The sequence below is a fragment of the Ranitomeya variabilis genome, chromosome 2, assembly GCF_051348905.1.
Source record: "Ranitomeya variabilis isolate aRanVar5 chromosome 2, aRanVar5.hap1, whole genome shotgun sequence".
Lineage (NCBI taxonomy): Eukaryota > Metazoa > Chordata > Amphibia > Anura > Dendrobatidae > Ranitomeya > Ranitomeya variabilis.
Genome location: NC_135233.1, coordinates 593,807,916 through 593,831,581, shown reverse-complemented (window position 1 = coordinate 593,831,581; position 23,666 = coordinate 593,807,916). Strand labels below are relative to the sequence as shown.

Genomic DNA, 23,666 nt, shown 5'->3' with positions numbered 1-23,666 from the left:
ATTTCTACCCAATGATGAATTTGTAAAAAAAAAATAATTAAAAGTGTTTAAAATAGGTTACAAGAAATACATTTTATAAAATAAAATAAATAAAAATAGCTGTGTCCTCAAGGGGATAATAACTTCAGTATTACAACCAATGATGTCTGATCATAAGACTTAGATACCTTATTTCTCCTCCCATGTAATACTACCATCCCACCAGCAGATGGCAGTGTGTGAACAAGGCGCAGCTCCTCCGCTCACGACCTCACCCCTGTCTTCAAGACCCAGACGCTTAAGCTGCCCAATAATTGCCTGATACCGGACTTGGCCAATTAAGCCCCTCTAATTATCACGACCACTTAGCTGGTTTTCTAGTTTCCTATCGTGCTCCGTTCTGCGCTCATCTGGAGCTGAAAAAAAATATCTTCTCGTGTCAGGCGTTTTATTAAGTCGCCTCAAAGGTGGGTCCTCCAAGAGCGCCCGGGTGATGTCATTCTTTGTGGTGGCCGCAGTGGCAAGATGGCGGCGGAGAGGAAGCTGCTGGGCGCTGACCGGGGGGAGGCACCGGGAGCGGGGGGCGAAGAAGACGAGGGGCAGAGTCTGTGGTGAGGAGGAGGCTGCTGTGCTGAGGGGAAAATACGGCGCCATGAGGGGAGGGGGCGCCCACTGTCACCCCGGGAGACGCCATTACCATAGTGACAGCTGATATTGGGGAGGGGGCTGCTGCTGCTGCTGCACTGGGACATGACTGACAGCTGTCAGCTGCATGCTAGGGGTTGTAGTCCGTGATGCCATTCTGGTACTTGTAGCCCTCTGTCTGCTAAGCCTTATATCAGTGTTGTGTATATACACATATATATGTGTGCCAGTGGCTGCGGGGTTATGGGGTCCTCAGTCTGGGGTCCCCCCTTTGGTTTTAGTTCCCCTCCACCGTCTTTTATTTTCTGGTCCCTACTGCTGTATCGGAGGCTTATTCTCTGCTGTAGTCACCACTTTGGGGTCTGTACAATTTTCTAAGCTTTTTATTCCATTTTTTTTTGGGGGGAGGCAAAGTGACCAAAACACAGAAAATGTGAGAGTTAGATGTATTTATTTTTTTAAGCGCCACCGTACGGGATAAATATTGTAGTATTCGGACGGTTACTAAATGTATGTTTTTAATATATGTGTGTGTATATATATATATATATATATATATATATATATATATATATATATATATATATATATATATATATATAATATTTTTTTTTATTTTCTTATCCCGGCACTAAGTTATTGTTATTATTACTATTATTTTTTTTTTTTGGTCTTGGATTGGTTAAAAATAATAAATGGAGGTGTATCAGGCGCCCGTGCGGAACCGGTGCAGAGGTGTCTACCCCCACGTGATCCAATGATCACTCTCCGGGTCTCCCGTCCCATGCAGACAATTACAGGCCAGGACTTGGGATTGGGGCAGACATCGCGTCTAGATCAGGCTGCCCTGGGTTAGTGGGGATGCTGGAAGGTGATCACTATTTTTAATCAATCCTTTAAAATATATATATATAATTATTTGGAATTGAACAACCCCTTTAATGGTCTCTTATATAAATCTATATGTATTTTTTACTTTTTTTATTCGTCGACTTGAACTTGCAATTGCTTATGGTTTCCATGTATGAAAAGTCTTCATTGTCATCCCTTCACAAAAAGTTCTGTTTTGGATCAGATTTTCGTCAGTGTTACTATCAACGTTTCATAAGTGATTATCTTATTTCCACCAAAAGAGTGCAGTATTAAAACCAGTTGGCAGCCATGTCCTGACTATGATTTTTCATGGACCCATAGATTTGTATGGGTAATTTTTGTTTCGTGACACTGATCCAACGCTGCTTTTTTTTTTTTTTTTTTTTTGAAGGGTTGGGGGTAACAATCTGCAACGAAACCCCCAAAACGTGCTCATAAAGCCTCATAGATTATACTGGCTTCATGTTCTAACTCTGAAGATCAGTCGTCTGAATGAGACCTAAAAAGTTTTTTGTTCTTTTGTAAACTTTTTTTTTTTTTTTTTTTTTTTAGCACTCTTGACGCGTTTTAAAGCTACGACCCAGACCAGATTTATTTTGTCTCCTATTTTATTGAATCATTTGACATACTTTTTCCTTTTCTTTTTCGATGCAATTAACTTCTCCAGATAAATCTCGCTGTGCAGTAAATCCGGAGCAGAGCCGTCGTCTTTGTCATAGACCAGCATGCCACCCGTCAGTATCACTCCCATCATCCTGTCACCACCAGCGCTCCCTATAGACTCATCCTTTTCCTGTGCAGCCGTCTGTATAGATCACTGGCGCTGGACATTTAACAACCGCTTAAAAGTTGGATCAAACTTTTTTTTTTTTTTTTTGTCTGTTTCTGGGAAAGCTGAGTGACACGACATCTCCCACCAGTCTCCTTTTTCCTTCATTCGAAGGTTAAATAATTAAGAAATAAACTTTTTTTTTTTTTTAAATCTAGGAGCTGACATTGTGTTACAAAAGTCCCATGTCGGAAGAGCAGACAGGTTTTCCTTAGGGTGGCACATTTTTATGGCTGCTTCATCGATCACTTTTTTTTTTTTTTTCCTTTCTTCCCAGCATTGACAATATTACTTGACAGTTCTGCATTCTCTTTACTGATGTTTTCACCAAGCTCACAACTTTAATCCTTCCTGCCCAGGGGAATACCACACCCTGGTTAGTCCGGGCCTCGGTGATTGTGCTGCTTTGTCATGAGGATTTTTATGGCATCTGTCTCAGGATAAGTTCCCACGATGAAAATTTGCTGCACTATTTTTTTTTTTCTTTTCTTTTTAGGAAAACTGCATATTTCACCCCAGGGACCAAATTGCTGCAACAAACTCAATATTTGCTTCAAAATTTTGGCTGCCGGGGAAAATCTGCAACCTCATTCCTGTATGCATAGATCTCGGAAAATCATCAGTGAAGTCCTTGGGTGGTCCTCCTCCTTAGCTGGGTAGCATAGTAATATACCATCACATTACAGGACGTGACCCCCTTTAATAGCACTCTTCAGTATACAGCAGAGGTTCGCATTATACATCAGCAATGAGCCGGGGAGATGCACTGCGGATAATGCTGCGCTGATTAATAAAATATGACCACCCACTCACCCCCCCCCCCTTGCGTATAAAGAAATACCTCGGCTTATAAGAGTTGCACGGTTCTGTCCTGTGAGTATTGGGTAAATCACGGTGGCCTGAAACATTATCCGCTTCTTGATTTCGTCCGCCATATTAAATATTGCGCCCAACATAACTTAACCCCCATCTTCTTGTTTCCATGCAGGTCATCTATTCTTAGCGATGTCTCTACCCGGGCACGGAACAAGCTACCCTGTGGGAAAAATATCCTAGTGTTTGGTGAGTGGTGTCCTGTCCACTCCCCCCCCAAAAAAAAAAAAAAAAAAAGTCATGATATATAGGTAATGACAGATGCTATATCTAACCGTACAGAGGAGACCTTATGATGAGCAGGGGACAGGTTGAAATGAATGCTGATTTTGCCGCAGATTTCAACCTCCATGACAAAGAGTGAAAATCCGCAAATTATCTGTTGAGTAATTTCCATGCAGATTTATTTATTTTTTCTTAATTGAGGATTGAACTTTGCACACATAACTGGTTTCGTGTGCGGCACCCGTGGACATGATCAGGAAAGGCTTTAAGTCTCCGACCTGAGGATCTTTGTCTGTTTTTTTTTTTTTTTCTGTTTCGGTCAACGCAGGGGAAGATGGATCGGGAAAGACGACTCTGATGGCAAAGCTCCAAGGAGCGGATCATAATAAGAAAGGACGAGGCCTGGAATATTTGTATCTGAGCATTCATGATGAGGACCGAGATGGTGAGTAACAATCCACACCGCTCTTCAGCAAACGGCGCTGCGTTTTCTACATAGGACCAACACTATTTGTTCGGCTTCCTTCATGCATCGGAAAGATCTCCTGTTTTAAAGGGGATCACCGAGTGCTATCATTAAGGAAACTTTCTTTACTTTCAGAGGCTAAAAAAAAACCCTGTTCTCATGATGTCCTGCTCATTACAAGATGCAGCTGTATATGACTTATCTGTGCGGTGGAGAGGATTTCAGTCTCTGCTTTTTAACAGGAATATGTCTGTTCACTGAGTGAGGTTTTATGACAGAGGGAAGTAACGCTTCCCCATTCATTCATCCCACCCCCTGACCAATATGAATCACAGAGGGGGATTACAACTCTCCAGTTGTTGCATAGCTACAACTCCCAACATGCTCTATACTATGCCTGGTCTTCGTGCGTCTGATAAAACTATAGAGTATGATATGTATACTGCGTCGCTATGTTCTCAGCCTGGCGACACCTAATGGTTTTTCAATTGCTCGTTTTTACTTTTTTCTTTTTATTGAAAATGTAAAAATAGTCCTGCATTTCCTTCCTTAATTTCTTTCTTATTGATCCAATTCTAAGTAATATATGGAAAAATAAATCTACTGTACTGTTCCTGCAGCAGGAGCCTCCCCCCTTTGCTCAGTCTGCTGCAAGACAGATCCTACCAAAACCCTTACTTTTAGCACTTGTTTCCAGGATTAGAGGATTAGTGTGTTCCTTTTAAGTCACCCCCATCATCCTTTACAATTCTTAGTTGCTCCCTACTGCTGAAGTTCTTGCAGACCTAGTTTTAAAAGTTTTCCCAGAAACTAAACTATTAAGTCCCATCGCTGGGATCCCCACCGGTGACGAAAAATGTTGGCATCATGCAGCGGTGATTGAACATGTGCACTGTTGCTTTATGCAAAGACGATCGACTGCAGCTGCATTTAAACAGGTACAGGAGACCCCCATTTTTGTCACTGGCGGTGGTCCAGATGATCGGATCATTTATCCTGTGGATAGGTTAGTAAGATTTGTGCTTTAGGCCCTTTAAAAATGACACATTTCTGCACTAGGCATGACTGACATGTCTCTCATAGTTCAGCTACATTGCTGTCATGTCATATGAGCCACGACAATGCAAGGCGTCAGGGGTGATAGTGCTTTTTGTTTGTTTTTTGCACCCACCATCTTCGCTGTAGTAAAGACAGACATCTCTGTTCTTTCTACATGCAGACGTTTATTTGCATAATCGAGGAGCATCAGCTTCTATTTTTGTGACTCGGACTTTTTGCAGCTTGCACTACGCGGCTTGCCGTCTCTCCGCAGCTCCTTGCCAGCTATTTACGACACCCGTCGGTGCCAAGCGGCAGCTGCGTGACAAATTATGGATGATATTGTCCAAAGACAATGAGCGCTTTTACTCTGGGCTCCAGCTCATTGCTCGGCTGCCAGGCACAGAGCTAATTTCTATGTAATATATCCATGATCTACTGGTGGGAAAATGTGGCAGAAAGGAAATCTGGAATTCCTGCGATTGCATCTCTGGGAGGTACGAGGCCAATCTCGTGCCTCATTAGGAGGGTCCTAGAGATCTGCACGCATCGTTGGTTCAGTACTGAGCATTTTTTGGCTTTTTTCTTTCAGATCACACGCGCTGCAACGTTTGGATCTTGGACGGAGATCTGTACCACAAAGGCCTTTTAAAGTTCGCTTTGTCTGCGGACACAATCCGCGACACGCTGGCTGTGTTTGTGGGTGACATGTCCAGGCCGTGGACGATAATGGAATCGCTGCTGAAGTGGGCAAGCGTTTTACGAGAGCACATAGACAAGCTGAAGATTTCACCCGAAGAGATTAGAGACCTGGAACAGAAGAGTAAGTGTCTCAGGAAGTGATCTTGAAGTGTTTGATAAGCATAACGTTATTGAGGGGTATCATGTACCTTTAACAAGTAAGGGGGTCGGTCACAAACTCCTGGAGACATGGCTTTTTCACTACTATGGTTGGGACCACAATGTCAGAGATGATGCTTCCTGCTTGGAAAGAAAGCAGCCATGATTTTCTAACACAGGGCATCCCCTTTAACATCATACTTTGCAGAGTCTTTAAGTGCCAATTTTGGTGAGACTCAACTCCGGCAAGTATGGAAGATGGGTAAGGGTCCCCCATACAAAATGAATAGCTCTTGGACGAACGATGGTGAAAAAACATATTTGGCCTCCAGTTATCCTTCAACACGTACCCTGTGCCCTGCGGAGCGCTCCTGTGTTTTCTATTTTCATACCTCTGGAGAGGTTTATCTCGCCGTGAAGAAAAGGGGTAAACAGCCCAAAATCGAACGTTTCAGATCCTAAACTCCCTCGACATCATCTTTCAGGGGAGAGACAGGAGACCCTTATACACATTAGTGTCTGCCGATATTGGCAGATGGTCTGCGGAGCATTTGGCTGGCGGTCTGCCGAGCGTTTGGCAGGTGGTCTGCGGCGCGATTGGCAGGCCGTTAGAGGGGAAATGATACATAATTGAGGTGGATATCAAAGACCAGGCACCTAAAATAAGCCTATATCACAGCCGATAAGTTGAGTGGCTTCCTGATGAGGCGCATTTTCCTCACGGACCTAGCGTACAGTAAGTCATTGCTTCATGTTCCTGTGGATTAGAGGAGACGATGGGGTGGGAAACTTTCTGTCTTGGCGGGAACATTGTCTCTGCTGTGTACAGAAGGAGGTAGAGTTACCGCTGTGAATATTCTTTCATTGGAACCTGATCAGTTTCTTTTCACCTGAACTCCTCCAGCTTCTGGGCACATAAGGACTTGCGCAGTCTTTTTAGAAAACACTCACATTGCTTTGCTGTAACCTAAAAAATCATACTCCTCTTACCGACTATCTTACAACACATCCCATGCCCCCTTTAAATTTGGCTTGTGTCCTGCATGGTAGCGTGCAGCAAGCCATCCATAGGCGCAGTGGTTAGCACAGCAGCCTTGCAGCGCTGGAGTCCTGGGTTCAAACCCCACTAAGGACAACATCTGCAAAGAGTTTGTATGTTCTCTCCGTGTTTGCGTGGGTTTCCTCCTTCCACATTCTAAAGACATACTGATAGGGAATTTAGATTGTGAGCCCCAATGGGGACAGCGATGATAATGTGTGCAAACTGTAAAGCGCTGCGGAATATGTTAGTGCTATATAAAAATAAAGATTATTATTACTATCCACTCTGCCATAGCTAAGCCAGGTGAGCACTGCTCTGATAGCTGGTCACGTCATGTGCCCTTTAAGACGCCTTCCTCCTGGCGTTCCTGCCTGTACGTCTGGGAGTGGCGGAGCCTTCCTGGGGTTACCACACCCCGAGTACATCTCTCACACATGTTTGTGCTGGACGCAGCTTGGCAATCGCCGTGTTGATCCGCGGAGAAGGAACATTCCCGCAGATGTCTGGTGCAGCATGTGATTCATCTGGAGACGTGAGATGCCTTGAAATAGCCTTCCAGAAATGTATCTTTCATCAGGTCCATGGACATCAGAGCGATTGCCAATAAGCAATTGTCCACTATCATTTATCCCTTCATTCATTTATCAACTCTGACAATGGGAAGATTTCATGGCTTAGTTACTGGGAAATGATCTGTAGATAACTGAGGCTATCCAGCTGTTACAGCACTGCAACCCTCCAGGGCCTGCTGGGAGTAATAGTTCTCCTGCTACAGGCTGGACTCCTATTCATAGGTTGGTTTTGTTTTGGTGAATGGGATTTTACAAAACTTTACGTTTATTAACGGTTGAAAAGTTGGATTAAGGGACAGACATGGAACTTTTCGTCCCTCCCTTTAAGTAGTCGGTGTTCAGTCTGGTGATATTTCTCTTCTTCCGACAAATCCTCGGTGACAAATGTGCGTGAAATCATTAAGGTGAAGTAATTTCCCAGCAAACACTGATATCTCCGCTCTCTTTGCAAATACTTCCATGTTTGCCTTTGGCGTATGGCCAAGGCGTTCCCTCCTCATAGAGTAAGCTGATCGTATATTGTCGGGGCTGGATTTCTACATTTCTGGATTTCTGTATCCGCTTCTATACGGGCGACATCCTGCACCGCGGAGGATGAATGAGTATGGCTGACCACCTGCCCCGTCCTCCTCACAATGACATGTCCTGTGCTTGGCTCAATGGCGGATCCTCCTTTGTGCCTCGTCACTGATGGTCTCTAGCACACAGGGGTCCACTGTGAATGTCTCCATTGTGTGGACATGCTAAATGGCACAAATGTGCTGGGTGCTTATTTGCATCGCTTAAAGGAGAAGTGTCACTTCTTTTTCAATCACTGCAAGGCTGTATTTATGATTTACTGCCTCCCCCCACATGAGAAAGACCCCAATTTCTACCTTTATGGTCTCCTCCTTGTCGGCGCCTAGAATAACTTTTATTTTTCTCTTTCCAGTCATTAAGGATTTTCAGGAATATGTGGAGCCAGAAGACGCGTCCTCGGGGTCCCCGCAGAGGAGGGGTCCTGCCTCATCGGGCACAGACGACGAGAATGTCATTTTGCCTCTCGGAGACAATATTCTGACTCACAATCTCGGCTTGCCAGTGCTGGTCGTATGTACCAAGGTCAGTCGTGTTCCTGCCATCACACGGTTAGAGGGGCTATCCATCGTCCCACTCTCCTGCATCGGTGAGGGGCCCTATGTACCTGTCCCATGTGATACCCGCCTGGTGAGCAGCCGACACCTTCTGATGCCATAGTATGTGATCCTGGATAACCCCTTTAAGCTCCTGGGTTCATTATGATTTGGTGTATTTGCTGCTTCTTCACCCCTTATATCTACACCACTGACTTAACATCAGCGAGAAATTCATTGGATCCCACCATTATCTGTGTTAAATGCCGCTGTTGTACATTGACAGCGGTATTTAACACGTTAACAGCCGCGGGTGGATCGCGATTCCACCCGTGGCTCTTAGGGGTACGACAGCTGATCAAATCGGCTGTCATGTGCCGAAAAAGATGCGGGCTCAGCGCCGGAGCCCTCATCAAAGAGGGAGACGCGACCTATGACGTACATATAGGTCGTAAAGGGGTCAAATAGAAAGCAATCGGTGTGAGGAAGACCCACAGATCCAGCATGGCCCACCATGTCTGCCCAGGCTCTCCAGGTGATCTGCTCTCTGTCTTTTCAGTGTGACGCAGTCAGCGTGCTGGAGAAGGAGCACGACTACAGAGACGAGTATTTTGACTTCATCCAGTCTCACATCCGGAGGTTCTGCCTGCAGTGTATCCTGTCACAGACCGGACGCCTCAGTTACCATCCACATAATGTACAATTTATAGAGTGTGTGTAATGGAAAAAGATGAGTAACTATGGAAAGACATCGCATTGATTGGAACGTACTGATCTTGGCTACACCCAGTACTATAAACCTGCAGAGCTGCGCTCCTTATTCTGCTGCTGGAGTCACTGTATACATAATACTGCATCGGCAGAATAGTGAGTGCAGCTCTGGAGTATAATACAGGATGTAACTCAGGATCAGTAATGTAATGTATGTACACAGTGACTGCATCGGCAGAATAGTGAGTGCAGCTCTGGAGTATAATATAGGATGTACGGTAACTCAGGATCAGTAATGTATGTACACAGTGACGGCCAGCAGAATAGTGAGTGCAGCTCTGGAGTATAATACAGGATGTAACTCAGGATCAGTAATGTAATGTATGTACACAGTGACTGCACCAGCAGAATAGTGAGTGCAGTTCTGGAGTATAATACAGGATGTAACTCAGGATTAGTAATGTATGTACACAGTGACTGCACCAGCAGAATAGTGAGTGCAGCTCTGGAGTATAATACAGGAGGTAACTCAGGATTAGTAATGTAATGTATGTGCACAGTGACTGCACCAGCAGAATAGTGAGTGCAGTTCTGGAGTATAATACAGGATGTAACTCAGGATCAGTAATGTAATGTATGTACACAGTGACTGCACCAGCAGAATAGTGAGTGCAGCTCTGGAGTATAATACAGGAGGTAACTCAGGATTAGTAATGTATGTACACAGTGACTGCACCAGCAGAATAGTGAGTGCAGTTCTGAAGTATAATACAGGATGTAACTCAGGATCAGTAATGTATGTACACAGTGACTGCACTAGCAGAATAGCGAGTGCAGCTCTGGGGTATAATCTTTTTGCTGCCTGGTGTTTCCTTAATTGTACCTGACAGATGGAGCCGCCTTAATTTATTCTTCAGTGAAAGAAGAGAAGAACTTGGATCTTCTGTACAAGTACATTCTCCATAAGACCTATGGCTTCCACTTTAGCACACCTGCCATGGTGGTGGAGAAGGACGCTGTGTTTATGTAAGAGTTCTCCCATATGTCATGTCTGTGGTCCACTCACCATAATAAGCCTCAAAGGTATAGGCTGGAGCCATACAGTATGTGTTGGTGAAGAGCATCTCTCCTCCAGAGTCCTGGGGTCAGAAATGGCGTCTTCCCCATTGTCTGTGTGCAGGTCTTGTATTGCCATGTGCGGCTTGCTAACCCTTCCCGTTGACTTTCTCATTAGTCCTGCTGGCTGGGACAACGAGAAGAAAATTGGAATTTTGCATGAAAATTTCACAAGCGTCAAACCTGAAGATGCCTTTGAAGACTTTATTGTAAAGCCGCCTGTAAGAAAGGTAGGGGCGCCTCTTCTGTGTCTCGCCTTCTGCCTAATGTCGCCATGAACTAGTCTTACAGCGTAGGGCGCTTTCCTTCCCGCAGCTCGTCCATGATAAGGAGGTGGCGGCAGAAGACGAGCAGGTTTTCCTGATGAAGCAGCAGGTATGGCCTCTGGGATCACTACATGATATACCCGTCATCTTAAGGTGTAATTCTTGACTGTTCACTTACGTTCCCCTGTGATCGGCAGCAACGGCCCATTGACCGGAACAGGACAGCATTGGATTTGTTTCCATTCATGTCTGCCAGTGAAAAATGCAGCATATAAAGTTAGCACTATATGTCCTCTTTCCATATCATAGTATTACCTGGTAAATTTGCCTCTCGGGTGCCTGGAAAAGCTGAATACCCTCCCCTTTGGAAGCTTTGATGGCCATATTGGTTAATGATGGGCTTTTATACTTGAGAGTTTGACTATTTCTTTGGCATTAACTATTAAGTCCTCCTGATCAATTATTTTTCTTTTTCACAGTCCTACTTGGCAAAGCAACCGGCCACTCCGACAAGAGCCTCGGTGAGTATAGAGCCTGTGCCAACGTTACTAGTGCCTGCCAGTCTGTCTACACAGGTCACAGTGGTCCAATCACTTAGCTATAAGCTAAAAAATATGTATATAAATGTCAAAAAATTATGCAATTTTTTTTTCAGCTATAAGACACACTTTTTTTCCTCCCTAAACTTTTGGGGAAATCCGACGATATTTTGTGAAAGCCTGAACCCCCTGCACTCCCATGTTTTCAGTGCGGTGGACTCTGAGATAATGACCGCTGGAGGCAGCGCATGAGCAGATGGAGATCTCTGCTCGTGAGATCGAAATGTGCGCATGCTCCGCAAACTGTGGCCATTTTCCCTGAGTCCACCACATTGAAACCATGGAAGTGCCAGGATTCAGGCTTTCAGAAAATGTTGGCGGAGCCCCTGCACCGCTGTGTACCACCAAACATTCCCTTCTACCAACCTGAGATGGTACTCGCAGTGCTGAAAACCTCCTTTACATTTTTTTTTCTCTTATTTTCCTCCTGAAAATTTGGGGTGCGTCTTATGGTCCACTGCATCTTATAGGCTGAAAAATACGGTGTATATATATATTTATATTATCATTATTTTTTTGTTTAACTCACTCTGCATTCTAAAAATAAAGAACACAAAAAGCAAACTCCCACTTTTTTTTTTCTTCTTTTAGTTACAGGTACACCTACCCCCCCCCCCAAAAAAAAAACACAATATAAACAAAATAATGTATTTATCCCTCCCCTTCGCTCCCTCCTCCGAACCTATAAAAATTACAGCTTGCAATGCAAAAAGTCAAGCCGTCAAAAAAGATTTGAAAAAAAATTAAACATTTCTGGGTCTCCCCAAAAAAGGGGGTAATCTAATGTGTATGGGGGGCTTTAACAGCTGCTATACTTATCACCGTTATCACCGTCTGTGATGGGGTCAGATATGGACATCTCGTGTAGTCCCGTGGGTCCTTTGTCCTGTCTTGGGCTGACGATATGTTTAGTTCTCAGAATCTAACGAGATCTTAGTATTTTTACTAAACTTGCCTCAGCCAATTTTCCGTATTTATAGAAAGTCTGCAGGCAGTGGAGCTGCTCGTGTCTCCCCTGGTTGTGTATCGATGGCTTTATGCCAGTGTAGCCCCCATAGGTGAATTCCTGAGGGCCGAGCAGCATGACGGTCACAAGGTTTGGGGTGCGAGCCGGAACTAAACAAAAGTTGTCATTCAAAGTTGTAACTCCTGCTTTGGTTTTTGATGCTTGCAGATGATGATGTACTCTGCATTTCTGCCTTATAATAGTTTTTTACTCTGTCGCCTCATTGGGGGACACAGGACCATGGGTGTTATGCTGCTGTCCACTAGGAGGCGACACTATGCATAATCTGAAAAAGATTAACTGTGGCTCCTCCTGTGCAGTATACACCCCTGGACGGCATCAGCCTTCTCCAGTTTTTGCTTAGTGTCGCAAAGGAGGCACACCTAAAGATTTTTACTCCGTTTTACTCCGTTTCCCGTTTTCCGACGGGATTACAGATGAAGAAAAGAGGGTCTCCTGTGAGACCCCCGGCATGGCTCCTTCCTCGGCCCCCTATTATGGGGTGCCCAGTTGAAGTTGAGATGGCTATTCCCCATGCTGCTCCTTCCCCAACCTCTCGGGTGTTGGTTCGAAGTCGAGACCCCCCTCCTTCCCCAATTCCTTTTGGTTTCTGGGTTGAGGTCGAGGCGAGGATAAAGGCCCCTGAAGGTGTGACAAAAGCACCCTCCCTAATCCCCCTCTGGGGGTATTAGGTTGAGACACCTCAGGTAAGGGCCTGTACAGGCAGCATCCTACAGCTCCCAGCAATGGGCCAGCACACTGCGCCTGCATCCAGGGACCCCAGCCCAGCTGCGGGCTCCTGTTGGGGCCGGGGGGAGTGCAGGCAGGCATGGCACATACAGACACAGGGTTCCCTGCGTCCCTGTCTCTGCGGCAGCACCAGCTCTATACTGCCTCAGGGGGACCCCAGCCGGGCTCCCCCTTCCGCTTATAGCCCCACCGCCATCCTGCCTTCAAATCCGGAGGGGTCCGGTTCAGATCCGACCCCCTCCCGGACTTTCGCGCCGGCCTGGAGCCCTTCTGGGCCTCAGGCATCTAATTTAGGCCCCGGCTTCGGCCTAGCTGAAGCAGCAGCCTCCTCTCCGCCCCCCGGCCCGCCCCCCGGATGACAAATATGACACTCTACAGTGTCATACAAGGGGCGGATCGAGACAGAAAGGGCGGGTTTTTTATAGCCTTGCCGCCTTTTTCCAGCTCTCCGCCCCCTTCTCCTCCTCTCTCCTCTGTCTCTGCAGCCATTTTCGGCTGCAGATTAACCCTGCATCTCCCGGTCTGCAGGACCAGGCAGCCAGTCTCCGGGGGGCACAGGACTGTGGATTTTCGGCGCTGGACCTAGGGGTACACTGGTGGGGTAAGATCACAGCTGGGTTATCTTTACTCAGCTGTGAATCCATATTACCTATAAGGCTCCCCTGTAGGTTCTCTACCCCTGTAAGGTCCATCTGCTGGCAGCACTTCTGCACTCTGTGCACTATGCCGGGCTCAAGGTCTAAGAGAACCAGGCAGAACTGCTATTATGCATTCTGCACAGCCTGCAGGACCGCTCTCCCCAGTAGCAGCACGTACCCGCATTGTCAGAACTGTATACAAACTACTGTGTCACAGCCTCAAGAAGCCCCTGCCAATGCCTCGGTGTCTAATGCCACACCGGAATGGGTCACTCAGTTATCGCAATCTATGACGCAGTCTATAGATAACCTAACTTCCACATTGCTTCAGGCTCTGCAGGGTCATGCCCCGGCTATGACCGTTACCCAACAACGGGAGAGCTTGACTCAGGAACAAGATGCCCCTGGCACATCCACGTCTAGGTCAGGACGCAAGCGGATCCATAGATCAAGTCCATCTGCGTCATCCCATAGCACACGGTCATCCCCCTCTAGGGAGAGACACCGTTGCTCCAGGTCATCTAGACCGTCCCATTCCAGGGACAGACAATGCAGATCTCCGCAATCCCCAACCAGAGAAGGCCTCCTCCCCAGCTCACCCAGCAGGGGACGCCTCAGTGATACACAGAATTCGGAAGGCATCTGCGACTGAGGGGTCCCTGATCCCAATCCCTCCTAGCAATACAGCGCTAGTTGAGGACATAATATCGTCCATCCATCGGGTGCTGGACATTTCTGATCCGCCACCAGAGGCCCCAGAACATCAGTTTTCCTTTGAAGGACCTCTGAAGCCGCCTAAGGTTTTTTCTAACCACCCAGAGTTTAAGGCGATCCTTAAAAAACAGCTCTCACAGCCTGAGAGAAAATTCGCTAATCGCAAATATCTGGAGGCGAGGTACCCCTTCCCACAGAAGGACACCAAGGAATGGACAGATCCACCTGAAGTGGATCCCCCAGTCTCCAGGCTAGCAGCACAGACCCTCCTTTCACTGCCAGATAGCTCAACCCTAAGGGACGCAGCAGACCGGCAGGTAGAACGCATGGCTCGTTCAATTTTCGAGGCTGCAGGGGCATCCCTGGCTCCCGCGTTCGCCTCAGTTTGGGCTGCCAAGGCCATCCTGGCCTGGGCAAACAATTTACAAGCCTTCCAAGCATCCGCTCCTGAACTGTCGGACCAAGCGGTTCAAATTGCTGTTGTAGCAGATTACATGCTCCATGCAGCTCTGGATTCAGCAAGGGGAGTCGCGGGGATAGCATCAAACGCCATCACGATTCGGCGTATCCTCTGGCTGCGGGAATGGAAAGCGGACGCAGCCTCAAAGAAGTCCCTCACGCACCTCCCCTACCTCAGTGGGAGACTTTTCGGTGAACAGTTGGACACTATGATATCCAACGCCACAGGGGGTAAGAGTACTTCTCTTCCCCAACTGAAACCTAAACGCACTTACAAGAAGCGTAACCAAACTCGATTCCGATCCTTTTGGAATTCCTCCGGCTGGTCTGTCTCGCGTCCAGTACAAAATCGTAACCGTTCCCCACGCAGGGACAACTCACGATCGACGCAAAGGTCGGACAAGACCTGGCAGTCAAAAGCAGGCCAGTCTAAGCCCAGAGGAGGAAAATCTCAGACCTTCTCCTCCTCATGACTCACGGACTCCGGAAGACACCACACCAGTAGGCGGCCGACTTTTGCTCTTTCATCAAGTCTGGCTGCCTATTACAGAAGACAGGTGGGTCACGGAACTAGTGTCTTCCGGATACAAAATAGACTTCACCTCCAACCCACCGGACCGGTTCTTCCTCTCTGTCCCCCCAAAACCGCCAGCCAAGGCTCGAGCCTACCACCAAGCGGTCTCCTCGCTTTGTCAATCAGGAGTCATAGTACCGGTACCCACGACCGACCGTTTCCGAGGGTTCTACTCCAATCTGTTCGTAGTTCCCAAGAAAGGAGGCAGTGTACGGCCCATACTAGACCTAAAACAGCTCAACAAATATGTACGGGTCCGTCATTTCCGCATGGAGTCCCTTCGGTCCATCATTGCGTCCATGGAGAAGGGAGAATATCTCGCCTCCATAGACATACAAGACGCATACCTGCATATACCCATTGCACCTGCCCATCAGAGGTTTCTCAGGTTCGCAATAGGCCAGGACCACTACCAATTCGTGGCTCTCCCCTTTGGACTCGCCACGGCTCCCAGAGTGTTCACCAAGGTCATGGCAGCCACCATGGACGTCCTGCACTCCAGAGGCATAGTAGTCGTTCCATACCTGGACGATCTACTCATCAAGGCTCCCACCTTCAAGGACTGCGAGCTCAGCGTCTCAATCACAACCGATACTCTCAGTCGCATGGGCTGGTTAATCAACCTACAAAAGTCATCACCGACCCCGAGTCAGTCCCTGACCTTCCTGGGAATGTTATTCAACACCTCCAGGGGTCTAGTGCTCCTTCCCAAGGACAAGGCACTGGCTCTCCGACTAGCAGTTCGCACCCTCCTCCGCAAACCCCCTCGATCTCTCCGGTTTGCCATGAGAGTTCTTGGCAAGATGGCAGCGGCAATAGAAGCTGTCCCATTTGCCCAGTTTCACCTCAGACCTCTCCAACTAGCCATTCTCAAGTCCTGGGACCGGAATCCCTTTTCTCTCGACAGGGAGTTCCAGCTAACGTCGTCAACCAGGAGGTCCCTGCACTGGTGGCTCAAGCCAACCTCGCTAGCAAAGGGGAAATCCTTTCTCTCAGGTCAATGGAAGGTCCTGACCACCGACGCGAGCCTGACGGGTTGGGGTGCGGTGCACCTACACCACAGGGCAAATGGTCCCCAGCGGAAGCGACCATGCCCATCAACATCCTGGAAATTCGTGCCATCCTACTGGCATTGAGGGCCTTCCATCACTTACTGGCAGCCTCTCACATCAGGATACAGTCGGACAATGCCACGGCTGTGGCATATGTGAATCATCAAGGGGGGGACCCGCAGTACCCAGGCGATGCGGGAAGTGTCACATATCCTCCGCTGGGCGGAGGACACAGGGTCGGTTCTTTCGGCGGTCCACATTCCGGGTGTGGACAACTGGGAAGCAGACTTCCTCAGCCGACAAGGAATAGACTCGGGAGAGTGGTCTCTCCATCCCGAAATTTTTCAACAGATCTGTCTCCGCTGGGGGACCCCGGATGTGGACCTAATGGCATCCCATTTCAATGCCAAGGTCTCCAACTTCATTGCCAGAACACACGATCCGCGGTCGCTCGGAGCAGACGCTCTGGTTCAGGACTGGACCCAGTTCCAGCTTCTGTACATTTTTCCACCTCTCCCCCTGATATCCAGAGTGGTGAGGAAGATCAAACAAGAGGGAGTTCCAACCATCCTCATTGCACCAGACTGGCCCAGACGCACATGGTACGCCGACATCGTACAACTCACAGCAGACGCCCCTTGGCGTCTCCCCGACCGCCACGATCTTCTATCACAAGGGCCGTTCTACCACCAGAACTCAGGGGCTCTCAATTTGACGGCGTGGCCCTTGAGACCTGGGTTCTAACCCAGGCAGGGCTCTCGGCAGATGTCATTGGAACCATGATCAGAGCACGGAAACCAGCCTCTGCCAAGATTTATTACCGTACCTGGAAAGCTTTCTTTACCTGTTGCGAATCTCGTGGCCAGATCCCACTCCCTTATTCCATACCCAAAGTACTTGGTTTTCTCCAATCGGGTCTGGAGGCCAGGCTGTCCTTGGGCTCGCTTAAGAGCCAGGTGTCAGCCCTCTCAGTGCTTTTCCAAAGGCGCATTGCTACCAAGCCGCAAGTAAGGACTTTCCTTCAGGGGGTTTCCCGATTGGTTCCCCCCTACAGACGACCACTAGAAACGTGGGACCTCAACCTGGTCCTGACAGCATTGCAGGAACCACCCTTCGAACCTCTTAAGGAGGTCCCGCTCCGCCTTCTTTCCCAGAAGGTGGTTTTTCCTGGTGGCAATCACCTCGCTACGCAGGGTGTCTGAACTGACAGCACTTTCCTGCAGACGGCCTTTCCTGGCATTTCACCAGGACAAGGTAGTTCTTCGTACGGTCCCATCCTTCCTCCCGAAGGTTGTGTCCGACTTCCACCTCAATGAGGAAATTTCACTACCATCCCTTTGTCCGGTTCCGGTTCATAGAGTGGAGAAGGCTCTGCATACGCTTGACCTTGTCAGGGCTTTGCGTATATACGTGTCTAGGACTGCGTCCTTCCGGAGGTCTGATTCCCTTTTCCTCCTTCCGGAAGGCGGCCACAAGGGTATGCCAGCTTCCAAAGCTACTCTTGCCAGGTGGATCAAATCCACCATACAAGAGGCGTATCGCCTTAAGAATTCTCCTCTTCCAGCCGGCATTACGGCACACTCTACACGGGCGGTAGGGGCCTCCTGGGCCATTCGGCACCAGGCTTCGGCACAACAAGTGTGTAAGGCGGCCACTTGGACTAGCTTACACACGTTTACTAAACACTACAGGGTTCATACCCAGTCCTCAGCGGACGCGAGCCTGGGTAGACGTGTCCTGCAGGCGGCGGTGCCCTAAGTGTACGGGCCTGTCTGCACAATATTCGTCCATTGCTTCCCACCCAGGGACTGCTTTAGGACGTCCCATGGTCCTGTGTCCCCCAATGAGGCGACAGAGTAAAGGAGATTTTTGTGTACTCACCGTAAAATCTTTCTCTTAGCCTCTAATTGGGGGACACAGCTCCCACCCTGTTGCCCTTTCCGGGCTGTTGTAACTGTTGAGTTCTCATATTGTTTCTTGAGCTCGTACATAGTTGCCTTCTTACAGGCATAATTATGTTATTCATGTTACGTTCCTCCTACTGCTTTTGCACAAAACTGGAGAAGGCTGATGCCGTCCAGGGGTGTATACTGCACAGGAGGAGCCACAGTTAATCTTTTTCAGATTATGCATAGTGTCGCCTCCTAGTGGACAGCAGCATAACACCCATGGTCCTGTGTCCCCCAATTAGAGGCTAAGAGAAAGAGATTTTACGGTGAGTACACAAAAATCTCCTTTTTTTTTCCTTTTTATTACTAGTGATAACTCGTACACGATTTTGCCTTTTAGGAGTCTCCAGCCAGAGCTCCCACCGGATCCCCCCGAGCTCCAGGTCGTACCGGACCCACCGCCGTGCCCAGCTCTTCACCAATGGCGGCTGTCAAAAAGCCGGACCCTAATATTAAGAGTAAGTGTCGTGCATGCTCTTGGTCCCACTCTGACATTCGATGATTTTTTTAGCACCTGTTAGGTGGTCCCAATAATTGGTTAGAGATAATCAGAATGGCAACCTTCCTGCTTCATGGACGCTTTCCTCTAGAGCTCCTGGGTGCCTGGGGACCACAGGCCATACACTTTAGATGACTGTTGGATGCACGAGCCTCGGGCCGGCAGCCATCTCTCCCACTGTTCCATACATTCTGCCAGCCGGAGTCAGACTCAACGTCGGCGCCTTGTGTCGGGAGACCCCATGTACATAATCTTAAGTGACCCTGCTTTATCCGTACTTGCCCGTCATTAGCATACAGCCGTAGAAGAGTTTTTACGGTTCTGTACTTAACCCTGGTGCATGACATACATTCATCATTCACTCCTAGCGAGGGGTTTCTCGCACAGCCGGGTTTGCAGCGTTTCCTCCTCCCGGACTCTATCATTCATTCATTCATTCCTACGTTCTTATAGACTCGTGTATTTTTAGGGCTTGTGAATAATGGATGCATCGATGTTAAACACGTGTTACTACAGACTGTACGTGGCGGTCTCTAAAGCCCTGAGATTGTATAATTCATAGGCGGCGGATACTGTTGAAAGCTGCATAATCCAGAGGTTAAAGCAATCTTCTGTACGAGGGGCTTCTCTGAAAGGATTGCGCTGAAATGAGTCGGAGGCGCGCGGCAGCCATAGACCTCAGATGCAGAAATGGGACGTAATCTACCGTATTTTCCGGCGTATAAGACGACTTTTTAACCCCCGAAAATCTTCTTAAAAGTCGGGGGTCGTCTTATACGCCGGGAATCGTCGTGTACGCCGGTGTATATGGTGGGTGGGGAGGGGGAGTGATCCTGATGACGAGGGGGCGTCTCACAGGAAAGTGAGTAATCCCCATTACCTTATCCTAGCGGTGCAGCGTGGGGGTGTCAGTGCTGGGAGCGGCGGCGGCTGCTGTGTTCTGGTGCGGCGGCTCCTCTTCTGTGTGGGGCCTCTGTGCTGTGAGGTGGCGGCGGCAGCGGCGTATCTTTATCCAGTTGGGGCTCCTCCGGCATCTCCTTAGCCCTGGAGGCCCCGCCGCAACTCCATCGGTGCAATGTGGTGGCCTCCGGGAAAATGGCCGCTGCTCAGATTCAGATCTCGTGTCCCGAGATTTCGGGACGAGATCTGAATCTGAGCAGCGGCAATTTTCCCGGAGGCCACCGCATCGCACCTATTGAGCTGCCTCCGGGAAAATGGCCGCTGCATTGCACCGATGGAGTTGCGGCGGGGCCTCCAGGGCTAAGGAGATGCCGGAGGAGCCCCAACTGGATAAAGATATGCCGCCGCCACCGCCACCTCACAGCACAGAGGCCCCACACAGAAGAGGAGCCGCCGCACCAGAGCACAGCAGCCGCCGCACCAGAGCACAGCAGCCGCGGCCGCCACTCCCAGCACTGAGACCCCCACGCTGCACCGCTACGATAAGGTAATGGGGGATACTCACTTTCCTGTGAGACGCCCCCTCGGCATCAGGATCACTCCCCCCCCCCCCCCCCCCCCCAAAAGGCACATATTCACCGGCCCTATAAGACGACATAGGGTGTATAAGAAGACCCCCGACTTTTAAGAAGATTTTATATTTTAACTGGTAAAGTTGGGGGGTCGTCTTATACGCCCAGTCGTCTTATACGCCGGAAAATACGGTACATTTATTGGCTTCTCTAATGCTGTAGCCATTGTGTTCTTATTACAGATGCTGCCGCCAGCGAAGGAGTCTTAGCCAGTTTCTTCAATAGTCTTTTGAGTAAAAAGACAGGATCCCCCGGGAGTCCAGGAGGGCCGGGGTCTGCTCCGAACTCCGCCAAAAAAGCAGGTGGGCTAAAATATCACTTTCATGTAGTATCCAGGTGACCCCTTTATCTTAGATATTTGTAGAATTTCCCAGGATACACAATATATGGAGAAACGTATGGCCACACGCGTCTTAAATCAGGGAATTCAGGTCTTTTATTCAGGCCCATGTGAAGTTACGGAGTGGGGATGCCGTGCGCTGAGGAACATAGTGAATAATCAATACCTGTAGAGCCCAGACCTCCTTTGGTATAACATTGGCACAAACACTGCGCCCCCGCCTGGAGCTTCATGACCGAACAGCTGCGTGCAGCCGTATATCACCAAGCACAATGCCGAGCGTCGGATAGAGTGGTGTAAAGCCGCCACTTCTAAACTCTGGTTTTGCAAGTGTCCATGTCTAGCAGAACAGGTGATTAGTAGTCCACATGACTTCCATCACCGCTGCCACCATGACTTTCTCAGCCCGTCTGTAACGGCTCCTGGGGGCTAATGAACATCTCCCTTTAATACAAAGTTCTTCTTATTCCATACAGGACAGAAGCCCGTACTGACCAACGTCCAGGAGGAGCTGGACAGAATGAGCCGCCAGCCAGACACCGTGTTAGCGAACTCTTCCCCTACGGAGAACGAGGCCTGACGGAGCTTACGGAGCAAACTCTCGCGCCACACTTTATGTAAATGACCAAATAATAACATGTATATTGGACTTAATGATACCAAGGCTGCTCCGACACAGCGGACACTGTAGGTTGTCACGGAACGAGACGGGGGGCCGCTACTAGCCCGATTCCACAGTGTTACGTGCCCGCCCTACGTGGAGCTTGCCTTGAAATGTACCACCTGGTTTAACCCTTCCCTTCCAGTGCAGAAAGCCACTAGAATAGGGTCCGGTTTTTCGCACCTACAAAGCACAGGTAGCAGCCCATCCTGTAAGGGTTGGGTGGTCGGACTACGCTGGTAGAAGCCGCTGTCTCCCATTTGCACCGCGCTACCGGCCCCGTGGATGGAGAAGGGATGTTGGATCTTAAAGAACCCAAGAAGGTGCTGCCAGCTGCGGTCTAGGACAGCGTAGGTAGGAAGAACTAGCGGAGCGGCCGGCCTCCTATACATTTAACCCCCTCTTTTCCTGCGGGATGCTTTTTGCAGATAGGTTTATTAATATATGGCTTTCCAACGGTTTCGGGAAATCCTTTGTTTTTGTTTTTGTTTTTTTTTACTTTTATCGGCTGAAGCAAAGAGGAATGAAGGGCAGGAGTTGCCAGCTGCCAGTGTATACAGTTTTTTGGTGGGTTTGGGTACGGTGGCGATCACCCGGGGGGCAAACAAAGCATGTTTGGTCAGTTGTTCCAAGTGCCTGGAGCGGTTTCAGGATGTGCCACTAGGAGGCGCTTGGAGGATTTCTGCACTGTATTAACAGTCACTTTTATAGACATAAAATATATATTATATGATTTGCAAGTGCCGTCAGTCCTGACGTCCAGATCCCTACTCTCTCGGAATAAGTGGGGCTCGTTCCGACCATGATTTTAGTTTTTTTTTTTTTTTAATATGGCAGAGAGAAACGAGGCGAGACCTTCTGCATGTTGTATTGCAGGGTGTCGTATCGGAGCTCCTGCTTTACTGGGCTGCAATGCAAAGCACTACGGGAAATATTGCTGCAGGTCTCCTTAAGACAAAATCACTTTGGGCGCCTTTGTCTTGCCTTACGCCACCTTCACCCCCGGAAAAGAATTTTATATTAATTTATTTATTTTAACATCGACGTTGGCAGGCCATTAAACCTATTACTTGCAGTTTCAATAAATGGTAACAACCGATTTGTTGATTTAGTTTTTATTAATGTGTCTCAGTGCACCACAAGAAGCCCCTTTACCCTGTTATCTGGGTCCTTCCCTACATCATTTATCCCCCCCAAACCCAGAGTGGCATCGGCCGAGCATGACATTAGTCAGAGCCAGCGCTGCGGTGTATGGGAGCGCCATCATTCCTTTGACAGTCATCTAATGTGCGTGTGGAGGCTTTTCTGTGATCAGACGCCGTGGCAGCAGGGCGGGCTGTGATCCGAGGCCGCGGCGGCAGGGCGGGCTATGATCCGAGGCCGCAGTGGCAGGGCGGGTTGTGATCCGAGGCCGCGGCGGCAGGGCGGGTTGTGAGCCGAGGCCGCGGCGGCAGGGCGGGTTGTGAGCCGAGGCCGCAGTGGCAGGGCGGGTTGTGATCCGAGGCCACGGCGGCAGGGCGGGTTGTGATCGGCGGTAGGGCGGGATTTGATCCGAGGCCACGGCGGCAGGGCGGGTTGTGATCCGAGGCCGCAGTGGCAGGGCGGACTGTCATCCGAGGCCGCGGCGGCAGGGCGGATTGTGATCCGAAGCCGCAGTGGCAGGGCGGGCTGTGATCCGAGGCCGCGGCGGCAGGGCGGGTTGTGATCCGAGGCCGCAGTGGCAGGGCGGGCTGTGATCCGAGGCCGCGGCGGCAGGGTGGGGCTGTGATTACACAAGTGATTGGTTGTGTGAATCTAGTAGTTTCATAAACTCCTGTAAAGACGATGCTTGTGACCTCTATGAAGGGAAGATCAGAATGATCCCAATAAATTAATTTTCCTGCCTCCATTGCAGACATTGCCTTGGACCCGAGTAGCTCCCAGTAGGGGCATTTTCTAGCTTCGTAAAAGCAACTGTAAAGCCTCCATCTTTGTCCCCTTTAGATGGGAGTCGCTGCACCTCTTGTTTGTCCCCTTACATTTGTGCCACTTATAATGAATTGTAAAGAAAATCTCGCACTCAACTTAAATATTTTTGCAGATTTATTAGTACTGGAGTAGCACTGGAGAAACGTTTCAGCCTTAACTAGGCTTTCATCAGTCACGTGCGATGTCTTTCGAAGTGTATCGACAGTATTTAGCACTAGAACGCAGTTCATGCGTGTGACAGTGAATGGCCGTCTTGTGGAAGCATGAAGTGACTATGAGGCAGGTAATGTTATCACTTAATTGATAATATCAAGAATTTAGAGGTGATGGCCTCCAAG

General features: G+C 48.8%; 1 protein-coding gene across 2 annotated transcripts; it reads left to right on the top strand.

Annotated features, from left to right (window-relative positions):
• Positions 1-200: 200 nt before the first annotated feature.
• On the top strand, positions 201-22,459 carry DYNC1LI2 (dynein cytoplasmic 1 light intermediate chain 2). Of its 2 annotated transcripts, none has more exons than XM_077288402.1 (13): positions 201-446; positions 3,315-3,388; positions 3,753-3,869; positions 5,521-5,751; positions 8,314-8,483; positions 9,054-9,147; positions 10,096-10,231; positions 10,440-10,551; positions 10,637-10,696; positions 11,067-11,108; positions 18,669-18,786; positions 20,542-20,661; positions 21,176-22,459. In XM_077288402.1, exons 3-13 carry the CDS (start codon positions 3,782-3,784, stop codon positions 21,277-21,279), a joined length of 1,275 nt encoding a protein of 424 aa, XP_077144517.1. In that variant the 5' UTR covers positions 201-446; positions 3,315-3,388; positions 3,753-3,781; the 3' UTR covers positions 21,280-22,459. The 2 variants fall into 2 exon arrangements, with proteins under 2 accessions (XP_077144517.1, XP_077144516.1); XM_077288401.1 differs by lacking the exon at positions 201-446 and adding an exon at positions 463-590.
• Positions 22,460-23,666: the final 1,207 nt, after the last annotated feature.

Coding starts and splice junctions, on each gene's coding strand:
- DYNC1LI2 (XM_077288401.1), top strand. CDS start 505: ATGGCGGCGGAGAGGAAGCTGCTGGGCGCTGACCGGGGGGAGGCACCG. Junction 3,870..5,520: donor TCATGATGAGGACCGAGATG/GTGAGTAACAAT, acceptor TTTTTCTTTCAG/ATCACACGCGCTGCAACGTT. Junction 11,109..18,668: donor CCACTCCGACAAGAGCCTCG/GTGAGTATAGAG, acceptor TTTGCCTTTTAG/GAGTCTCCAGCCAGAGCTCC.